The 11,243-nt window shown below is 34.9% G+C and overlaps 2 protein-coding genes across 4 annotated transcripts; one reads left to right on the forward strand and one right to left on the reverse strand.

Moving 5' to 3' along the window:
• Nucleotides 1-2,973, forward strand: AGG2 (G-protein gamma subunit 2). 3 transcript variants are annotated; one of them, XM_011050386.1, is made up of 6 exons: nucleotides 1-242; nucleotides 621-677; nucleotides 1,242-1,431; nucleotides 2,528-2,580; nucleotides 2,674-2,718; nucleotides 2,813-2,973. In XM_011050386.1, exons 3-6 carry the CDS (start codon nucleotides 1,282-1,284, stop codon nucleotides 2,895-2,897), a joined length of 333 nt encoding a protein of 110 aa, XP_011048688.1. In that variant the 5' UTR covers nucleotides 1-242; nucleotides 621-677; nucleotides 1,242-1,281; the 3' UTR covers nucleotides 2,898-2,973. The 3 variants fall into 3 exon arrangements, with proteins under 3 accessions (XP_011048688.1, XP_011048689.1, XP_011048691.1); XM_011050387.1 differs by lacking the exon at nucleotides 621-677; XM_011050389.1 differs by lacking the exon at nucleotides 621-677 and having other exon boundaries at nucleotides 1,280-1,431.
• Nucleotides 2,974-3,024: 51 nt separating this feature from the next.
• Nucleotides 3,025-5,985, reverse strand: LOC105142653 (ADP-ribosylation factor-like protein 5). The gene is made up of 4 exons (XM_011050390.1): nucleotides 5,849-5,985; nucleotides 5,605-5,677; nucleotides 5,237-5,456; nucleotides 3,025-3,546 (listed from the first exon to the last, which is right to left on the reverse strand). Exons 3-4 carry the CDS (start codon nucleotides 5,426-5,428, stop codon nucleotides 3,187-3,189), a joined length of 552 nt encoding a protein of 183 aa, XP_011048692.1. The 5' UTR covers nucleotides 5,429-5,456; nucleotides 5,605-5,677; nucleotides 5,849-5,985; the 3' UTR covers nucleotides 3,025-3,186.
• Between the last annotated feature and the right edge of the window lie 5,258 nt (nucleotides 5,986-11,243).

Raw genomic sequence — 11,243 nt, forward strand, 5'->3', positions numbered from 1 at the left:
GAGTATTTAAAGAACTCTTACTTTCTTAAAAATAAGATAAAAACAACAACAGTGAGCACTTCCTTTTCGTCTACGAGGAGCCGATGCTTTTTGTCTTCAGTGGCTGTCCTAAAAGTCATCGTCTAAGTAGATGCCCCTTTGCTCTCATTCTCACTCCGGACTTTGTTCCTCTTTCTCTCTCTGCGAAAAGTGGTGTTGGTAGCTTAGGTAGTGCGCGCCATTAAAGACTCCTGCAAGTGCAGGTAGTCCCTCTTCTCGTCTCTCTTCTTTCTTCCTCTTTGCATGTTATTCGTCTATTTCTAGGGTTTTGTTTGCTCGTTTCAGGGTTTGAATTTCCTATTGATTGTTCAACTCGACCATTCACAATCGCTTAATCTTCATTATTGTTATGGATTGTTTGGTTGATGAGAAAGTAAAGAAAGCTTAATAAATTTGTTAATTGAAGCTGTTTTTTTTTCTTTATGATAACATTAAGTTGATCACAATGATTTTAGTCTTATTGAGATTGAGGTGTTAGCAATCAGAGCAGTTATTTTATAGTTGTGAATTGTGATAGTTCAGCCTACTTGATCTATCATCTATCGGTCAGTCATTGATCATATGCGTGCATTTACTTATAGGAATTGATGTTCGAAGAGATGAGTTAGAGAGTCTGTTGGTTTAGAAAGTTTTTGGTGGTAAGGAATCTGTGGGACTAATTTCATTTCTGTAATTCTAGAATTAAAGTCGAAACTGAGAAGTTCTAAAGATTTTTATATGCGTTTACTTGATATTTGTGTATCAAACTTCGTTCGAGTTTCACTTTGCTATTAATGCGATGCATGAGATGTGTTTAATTATAAGCATATTAAGTAATTAGTTCATACAACAGGTAATTTCATTGAGATCAAAGCAACAGTGATTGATCTAACAACCTGTCACCAGCCTAAAAGATGCTGCTTTTATACGGAATTCTCATCTTATTAAAAGAAATGGTATAAAATTCACTGTTTATGCATAGAACATGTTTGGCATCCAAAATCCTAAGAGGTTTAGCTTTTAATATAAGGAACTTCTGTTTATGTGATACAAACTTCTGTTTCTTTTCTTTTGTTTTGTTTTCTCAAAAAGAGAGCTCGGGTTTTTTTGTATTTATTGGTTGCTCTAAGAGATGGAGTCAGATAGAGCTTTTAATATAAGGAACTTGTGTTTATGTGATACAAACTTCTGTTTCTTTTGTTTTGTTTTGTTTTCTTAAAAAGAGAGCTCGGGTTTTTTTGTATTTATTGGTTGCTCTAAGAGATGGAGTCAGATAGGTCCGATTCATCAGGTCCGATAACGCAACGTGTTTATTCTTTGGGAGCCGCTGCTGGTGGTGCTACTGATACCAGAGGAAAGCATAGGATACAAGCAGAGCTCAAACGAATTGAGCAAGAAGCTAGATTCTTAGAGGTAAGTTTTTTATGTTTATATTGTTTTGTTAATATTTTCTGTGCTCATTGATAATTCCAAGAACAATGTTTTTGTGCTTCAAATTGTTTGATTATTTGATTGTGTTGTGTGTACGTGGCTAATAAATGGTGATCATGAAGTGGGTTTCTTTTGTTGTAGAGGAAACAAAGAAAATTTTGCTTCTGCAATTTTTTTTGCTAGTGTATACAATGTGGTAAGGGATGACGCAAACTTTCTGCCAACCTGCTCTATTTTTAACTATTGCAGCCCCTAATTAATTTCTAAACCTACTTTCAATTTATGTAATATGTTTATGAACCTTGCCAAGCATAGTTGAAACAAGGCTTTGCCGCTAAATAAGGCACTGTCAAATTAAAAGTTAAATCTCTTAGGATTTTTTATGGCAAACTTATTGTGTTTATAAAGGTGAATTCCATACCATTTCTTTTATTTTTCTGCCAATCACGACAATGTGTTGCAATGTATTAACTAATCGATTAATTTGTTAGGGACAACTTGGAATTGTAAAAAATATATATGTCACACAAATTAAATTAACAAGATCAGCATTTCACATACAATCTTTTAGAGTGGTGATTAGGCGGTTTGGTCAAAACAGTTGTTTTGATCTTGATGAATTACCTTTTGTATGAATTAATTACTTAATTATAAATATAATTAAACGCATCTCATGCAGTTTTGTCACTTTTTTGATATAGCATAAATTAAAAGGTCTGAAACAAGGCACCAAGTGCGTTACATGTGCATTGAAACATGAAGGAGTTTCTCATGTTGTGTCTCTCCAGATTTCCTCACGTCCTCTTTTAAAAACAAATCACTTATCATGCCTTGAAGAGTTTTTGGTTGCTGCTAAGTTGTGTCATTGAAAGCTTCTGATGACTAAATCCGCATGCACTTGAGTATCACCCAAAAATAACAACATACCATACGGATCCTTGCCTTTGAATTCCAAATGATTTAGTTTAATAAGTATTTCTAGAAATTAGATGAATTACCTTACATCCTTCCTCAAGATCTGCATGGACCTAGACTGTAATACTGGCTTTTTTTCTCTGAATGCATTAATTATGCTCAGGAAGAGCTGGAACAACTTGATAAGTTGGAGAAGGCTTCTACTGCATGCAAGGAGTAAGTGTGAAAAAAACAACTCAATTGATTCTCTCTGGCCCGTTGTTGAGATTGCTTTTATTTGGGAGCTAAACTATGTTTTGTTCCTGTCAGAATGCTAAACAATGTGGAGACCATACCAGACCCACTACTGCCAATGTAATGCACTTTCAAGATTTCATTTTTTTCCATGCTTCTGTCCTCTTGCTGTCACACGATGTCTGAACACCCAATTAATTTCTGGTTTTGACAGAACGAATGGTCCCATGAACCCATTATGGGACCGATGGTTTGAAGGCCCCAGGGAGTCTAAAGGATGCAGTTGCTGGATATTCTGATTTTGATTGCCCTTAACACAATTTGTCTTTTGTCGGAAGAGTATTTTTGATAAAATGCTACAATTTTGAAGCAATACGTGTGTGGTGCAATGCTTCGCTAGAACAACAATTTTACAGCAACCTTTTCTTCAGTAAAGGAAATGTTTCATTGCGCAAAATATGACATTCTTTAAGACAAGCAAATGTAGAAACACTCTGCAGGATTGATTGAGTACGGTTAGATGATACACAACAGATACACATTTGAAAAATAAACAAATAAACGCTTCAGAGATCACTCTTCTTGCTTTCAACTTGGTGCTTTGCCAGTAACTCTTTGAGCAATCCACCCTAGACCATCGTGCAGACCATCCCCTGTAAGGGCACAACAGGCTTGGATATGCCAATCATGATTCTTGATGCTGTGAAGAGAAAGAGCATCAGTAATCTCGGCTGGTGTCATGGCATCCTTGAGGTCTTGTTTATTTGCGAAGACCAGTATAACAGAATGTTGTAAATCATCATGTCCCAGCAGCCTAAAAATTTCGTCCTTCATAATGGATATCCTGTCTCTATCAGTGCTGTCTATCACCGCTATGACAGCATGAGTTCCACGATAATACGTTGCCCATGAAGTCCTGAGCCTATCTTGTCCGCCAAGATCCCAGACCTGATAAAATCAGCAGACAAACATGGTTAACTTTTTAGCATAAAATACATAAACAAACTCACCCCATCACAAAATATTGGCATGATCAAGCAAGCTTCTGCCACTAAAAACTCAGAAAACTGAATGAAACTCGAGTTTCCAAAATCTCATGGGAGTGAGAAAATATTAGTTCTTTCAAGCATATTGTATAAATAGTACTTGAGAAGATTTGGCAGGTCTGTTAAACGGTCCAATACTCTAAATACTTATCTGATAACTGCGAATACTGGCTCAACATGTTTGGATTACAGCATATTCAGCAATTCAATTTAAGCAGGAAAATACATCCATTCCAAGTAACACATGAACCAATGACTTTAATGGCTCAATCAATGACAACATTTGAATCTAATCATTTTACATTGAACCACTCGGTGGAGTTAGAATAGTGAGGCTTAATAGACATCATCATTCAGTGATGTAAAATGGCATCTTTGTAATCCTAATCAGTGATATAAGCTGCAGAAGAAATCATAGTTCGGTTTTCTAATCAATAGGTTTCAGAATAACAAGTGCATAAGAATACCTTGCATTAACTGTTTCACTGATCAATGAGAATGGGAGCATTAAAAACTAGGCATAAGAACAAACATGCTACTCTCTCACAACCTACAATACTCCTAATTATTTCTTCACTGCTTGATGGTTATTTCCCTGATTTTTTATCTGGCCCCAAAAAGTTTGGAGTCAAAACTTTTGTGGAGTAACCAAGTGTGGCATCAAGTCTCCACTGATTTGAGTTGTCGAGTTTTATAATTATTGATGCATCAAATGTTAAAACATGCATAACTTGTATGCACTATAGCTACTTTGTAATTTAATAACACAATACCACCAGCTCTCCTAACAAAAACTTCCATTGCAATAAAAAAAAAAAAGGCACATGGAAGAACATATATGTTAAGGAAAACAGCCAACTCCAAACATCTAAAAGCTAGAAGATTATTATGTTTGAAACCTTGAGTACATTACAGGGTAACTATGTCCTTGTAAGCATTTACATATAAAGATGATATATTTTGTTCAATTCAAGTTCCCATGCACAATTGTGCAAATCCTTCCCGGACTAATAAAAATATTACAAAAGCCAAGTTTCTCACTCAGTCGTTTAAAACCTTGACCAAAACACATGCATGATCAATACAACAAAGCTAGGAATTCAACAAAAGACCAAGGAATCAACTTGTGGCACCTCCAAACTACAAGAGAAAGCCCTAGGGAATTGGTACAAGTGGAGAAACAAATAGGATGGTGTTGAGGTGCACATCCTATTCAATCTCACACAGCAAACAAATATAACATAAAAGATTCTAGATTTGAACTTGAAAAATCCCATCTGAGTACATAACTACTAAATAAATGCTCAGCTTCGGTAATGAAACCATTATTCCAAATGGCACTACACTTGGTGAATTAGGATTACAAAGATTCTCAAGCATCCATATTTAAATCCAAACACATTCTCCAGCTTCAACTTCTACTTTTCATTGAATATTAGATCCAGAAAGAGAATCCCAAAAACTCCACAACCCATTAGCCTCAAAAACCCCAATCATCAAACATCACACACACAACACATTACTGCACAGCACACACCAATAAACTAAAGCCAAGATAAGTTACTAAGTAGCAATGAAAAAATGGTGCATACCTCGAATCGAATATTCTTGTAGACAAGCTCTTCAACATTGCTACCAACAGTAGGGTGAGTAGTTACAACCTCCCCTAAATGCAATTTGTAAAGCGTAGTTGTCTTTCCTGCATTATCTAATCCAACTACCACAATCTTGTACTCCTTTGCTGGAAACAACATGAACCAAAACCTTGATGCAAATGCTCCCATCTTCCCTCCTTTTTTTCAATTCAATACCCTAAACACAACCCCAAAAAATAAAATCAATTTCGATTGATCAAAATCCCCGCAATTAAATAAATAAATAACAAAGCAAACGACTATTCTGAAATTTGAAAATTAATATAATCGGAGGAGGATCAGAAAAAGAAATAATCTGATCAAACCTTGATTTTCGGTGATTGCTGTAGTTCGATAGAGAGCTACTATAATCAAATTTTTGGTGTCAGCAATAACGATCTGCACCGAGAAAATTCATTCAAGTTAAGCAATAATGAATGGTCAGATTGAACATTCAATAAGAAATTCAAACCCTAACATCAACAATCGAGAAATAGTGAAATCAAAACCCTAGATATTCGAATTAGGAAGAATGAAGCAATAACGAAGAGATAGAGAGAGAGAAATTACCCTGCAGGAAGGAGGCTTTAATGGCGTCCGCTATCGAAGCTGCGAGGACAATTTTTCGCAGAGAGAGAGAGAGAGAGAGGAAGACGAGACAGAGAGCATCATGTTAAACGATGACGTTTTATACAGGGGAGAAAAGGCGTCCGCTACTCGACGCATAGTTTTAAAAACCGGCTTGCACGGTTTGATTCATAATACTTGGAACTAAAACCGGGCCAAGTTAAAAAAATAATAAATAAATAAAACTCGGGTGTTCTTGATAAAAATCTAAGTTGACTGGTCAAAAACTTAATTTTAACCCATTAACTATTTATTTTTTAACAAAAATAATGTTATTTTAATTTTAAAAATAAAATAAAATTAGCATAGTAATTCTATCAAAACCTTCAACATGAGCCTTAAACCAGTTTGACCAGGCCGGTATTAAGAACTCTGCCTGGAAGGAGAAAGAAGTGGATCAATGTAAGAAATAACATCATTTACCATTCATTACTTCAGTCCTTATTATTTCCTTTTGTTTAAACAAAAGTCCTTGCTCTTTTAATTTTTACACATTTTGCATCGTCAGTTAAGAAATTGTTGCTGCTGGAATTGATTCCTAGATTGCTGTTACTTGTGGTTAATTTTAGGGAAGTTTAGTGATTGATTCTTTGATTATAGTGAAGACTCTTCAGACGTCACGCGTTCATTTCAGCAATGAAGCTTCTTTCAAGCAGTAGCTGAGAGTAGGGATGTGAGTGAGTTCTGGCAGATGATCAATGGCAAACTGGACATGGGATCCTGCAAGATGCAAAGGCTGCAAGTGGTACCGCCAGCTTTGAAGTAGACTTTCAAAGATGTCAATGGCGGCCCTGGTGCTCCTCATGCTGCGTAACAACGAAATATGTCTTCACTTGTAGGCTTAACGAGCATTCTACGCTATATATATATATATCCCCATGTTTAGCAAACCAAGTCTTGCAGAATAGGAACCAATTTTCCTGTGACCATGCTATCTCCGACGTTGACTTATTTATCATACCCTGGTCAAAGTCTAGTTCAACCTAAAACACTTAAGTTGTTAGATAAGTGACTCTATGAGATTATCTTTCAATATCTTGAATTTAATAGCCCGGCATTACGTTAACAAATGCTTTTAATATATTGTGAGTAGTTTATTACTTTTTACAAATAATAAACTAGCTATTGCGACTAATTAGATAGTTTTTTTTCTCAATAAAAAAACTATAAATAAAATATGAATAGAATACACATTCTATATGTGAACAATTAAATTCAAATATTTGACAGCCTATGCAAAACTCTTAAAAGACCGGCGTACAATGCTTTAAGAAAAATTGGGTTGTTCCCACTATTGATGGGAGTTATTCATATATAACACATTATACATATATACAGTGATGGGAGTCATCTATATAAGAAGAGAATTATTCATATATAACACATTATACACACACACATTTTAGTTAGAAAAGAGAGATGGAAAGCAAGATGAACAAGATTAGTTTGCTACTCATGGTTGTCATTGTTTTCCCAACTACTATGTCTCATCCCATCCTGGCTATGCACCAAATCCCGCTCATTTCTTGATGAGTCATGAAATCAAATATATTTAGAAATAAAGTTGATGTGTTGATAATTGATTGATTTTTTAGTTCAAGCAAAGTATCTAGTGACTTGATATGAAAAGTCTAGAGGGTTGATAATTGGTAGTAGATGATGTTTGATAAGCCAAGTGACCAGTAACAATGGTAGTAATGGGTGGTATCTGATAAGCCATGGTAACCAGTAGTTGTGGTACTAGCAGGTGGTGTCTGGTAAGCTAAATAATTGGTAGTTATGGTAGTAGTGAGTAGTGTTCGGTAAGCCAGGTGATTGAAGTTGTTACCTGTAAAAGGTCCTCTTTGATGGATGTAGAGACTCTTTGAATGTAAGGTCAATAACTTTATAGAAAGAGAAAGTGCAATGATATTTTAGAGAGATAAATTTTAAAAATATGTATACTGAAAATATTAAAAATAAAGAGATTATAAATCTTTGACTAGAAGGATTCATGATATATTTATAACTCATGGATCTTGTCTTTCTGTGTGGAGAAGGGAATGAAGTGTAATATATTTTAAGTTATATTCTACTCAAAATAATATATATTGAATCAATATAAAATACTATGAAATATATGAAAAATCTCTAATGAGTGTTAGGCTTGGGGCCATTCGAGGTAAAAAAATAGATTCAGATGTGCTGCCTAAACTCAAACATATTAGATTCAGGGTACGTGCTCAACCTAAAGAGATGGGCCAAAGAGACCATAAGTAGAGGTGTGCACTATGTTTCAAAAAAAAATATATAGAGAGAAGAACCATAGAGGAACTTATACTCAAAAAAATTCTTAAGATGATGAGGTGAGATATAAAAGACTTCCTACTTAGAATGTTTTTCTAAGAGGTCATGAGAAATTTATGGAGAGAAAGATCATACTTAGAAAAATTTCTAAGTGACTAGTGGAAACTTATAAAAGGTAAGTTTATATTTAGAAAATATTATAAAAGGATGAGGAGAACCCAAAAAAAGTGGCCTTTGACGATACTCAGACTTAGAAAAATTTATAAAGGGTTGAGAGGAACCTAAAGAGGGGATAAGGGGAACCCAAGAAAGGTGACCCCTAGTCATACCCATATTTAGAAAAAAAAAAATTAAAAAGCAAAGGAGATAGATCCATGGAGGGTGGTTTTATTACACTAAGAAAACCAATTTCATTCCTTGAATAGTGGTCGCACTGGAGTGTAAGAGTGACCTCTCTAAGATGACATGAGGTATGAAAGCCCTTAATTAAAGAAAGATCCCATCGAAAAGTGAAAGGTTTATAGCCTTCTTAATAATGGCATAAGGGTTTCGGGGTTTGAGAACTGTCAATAATGTATAAGAGATATGCAAAGATATGTGACCTTTATATGATGACATGAGACATAAAAGCCTCTACTAGAGAGTGGTGCCAGTCCGAGATTAGATTGGAGAGGTGAGAGATCCAAGATTAACCCTTAATGAATTGACAAGAGGCAAGAGTATCACCTAGAGAATGAAGAATCTCAAATCAACCCTTGACGAATTGGTGAAAGGCCTCACCTGGAGAATGAAGGGTCTATGATCAACCCTTAAAGAAATGGTAAGAGGCCTCTATGCCTCACCTATAGAATAAAGGGTTCATGATCAATTCCGGGAGAATTGGTGAAAGATCCTTAGACATTTTTCTGAAGGATGTGCTAATCTAAAACTGTACTGGAAAGTAGGGATTTGAGATCAACCATTGATGATTGGTGAGGGGCCTTTAGGCATCACCTGGAGAATGTGCTAATCCAAGACTGCATTGGAGAGTGGAGGATCTGATATCAACCCCTAGTGAATTGGTGATGGCCCTTTTCCTAGAGAAATCAAGTCAATCTCATTCTTGAAAAGTATCTGGAAGCCCCCATTAAAGATCTATAGATAGGGAATATATATCAGAGATATATTATTTTTATTTTAAAATGTGCTTACATTTCTATTGAAGATTATGCATTATGAGATGATTTGTTAGGCTTAAAAGAGCCTGAAGAGTGTGGTATGAAACAATAAAATTGGTAACTGAGGTCCATCTTACTTTAGTCAAGGGAGAGTGTCTAGAGTATTAGGTATATGCATGAGTATCACAATGACATTAGTGATTCTTAAAAAGATTTGGCGAGAATAGAGGCAGAGTACTCTCCTAGAGGTCATTATGCCTAAGCTCTTATGTGTTGAGCAATGAGTGATAGGCGTTGGGAATGACTGATGATAATGATGATGGGGTCAAGTGTGTTACCATAGTTGTTAAGACTTGTTGAGTTAATAAGATTTGATTTTGACATTAGGTTGCCTACACTATCTGAGTAAGGAGTTGTACTTGACTGGTGAATTGTTGAAGATCTGACTGAGGTAAGGTGTTTATGGTAATGAATAGATTTATCTTGCATTTTAACCTAAGAGTGTCTTAGTTATGTGTTATGGAATGACCTAAAAATGTTAAAAAAAGTTTTAGAAATTGATGGTTTTTTCATTAATTTCTAACAAAAAAACATCAATTAACGAGTCTCAAAATCCAGGATGTTTAGAAAAAAGGTTGATATATTGGATATTTGGTTAATTTTTTAGTTCGAGTAACTTGATTTATTATCTATAGTTAAGGTATCTGGTAGCTTGATATGAAAAGCCTAAAGAGTTGATAATTGGTAATAAGTGGTGCTTGTAATCCAGGTGATCAATAGTTGTGGTAATAACAGGTGATATCTAGTAAGTTATGATAATCGGTACCTGCGGTATTAGCAGGTGATGTCTGGTAAGCTAAATAATCAGTAATTGCAGTAGTAGCAAGTAGTGTCTGATAAGTTAGGTGATCGGTAGCTATTACCTGTAAAAAGTTTTCTTTAATGGATGTAGGAACTCCTTGAATGTAAAGTCAGTAACTTTTTATAAAGAGAAAGTGCAATAATATTTTAGAAAGATAGACTTTGAAAATATGTAATCTAAAAATGTTAAAAATAAAAAGATTGTGAAAATTTGACTTGAAGGATTTCTAATCTATTGATAACTCATGAATCTTGTTTTTTTTTATGGAGATAAGGGGTTAAAGTATAATTTGATCATTGTAATATTTTGAGTTATATTTTACTCAAAATAATACGTATTGAATCAATATAAATTACCTAGAACTTGCGTGGTGTCCCGAAAAAATCTTTGACAAGTGTTCGGCCTGGGTCCATTAGAGATAAAAAAAATAGATCCAAACATGTGTGGATTCAAGTATGTTGAGCTCAAAGCCAAAGCACGTTAGGTTTGGGGTGTGTGTCTGGATCCAAGTGGGTGCGGGGGTGCCAATCCCCCTACTGGGTATTAAACGCTCACCCAATGTCTTGTCACACTCATACATTTATACTTATTAGAAGCTTAGACTACCATGCTCGGGCCCACGTTTCTCGTGCCTCAATTGTATAATAAGTCTAGGCTTGATAGTTGAGCCAATAACTTTCATGTTTATTTTTAAAAATAACTTTTATTTTGTCACACTCATACATTTATGCTTATTAAAAGTTCAAACTATCATGCTCGAGCCCACATTCCTCGTGCCTTAATTGTATAATAAGTCTAGGCTTGGTAGTTGAGCAAATTGGTAGTTGAGCAAATAGCTTTCATATCTATCTTTTTAAAAATAATTAGGTTTATTTTGGGTTTCTTTAGTTATATTTTATTTGGATGCAACACATCAAACGACAATGCTGAGATTCTCCTTTCAAACATCGACCATGCTACAAGAATTGGATAATCCTGATCTTCTTAAAATGTATCCCTCACAGTGAAGTAATAAATGAAGATATCATTTATT

The sequence above is a fragment of the Populus euphratica genome, unplaced genomic scaffold, assembly GCF_000495115.2.
Source record: "Populus euphratica unplaced genomic scaffold, PopEup_1.0 scaffold148.1, whole genome shotgun sequence".
In the NCBI taxonomy this organism is placed as follows: Eukaryota; Viridiplantae; Streptophyta; class Magnoliopsida; order Malpighiales; family Salicaceae; genus Populus; species Populus euphratica.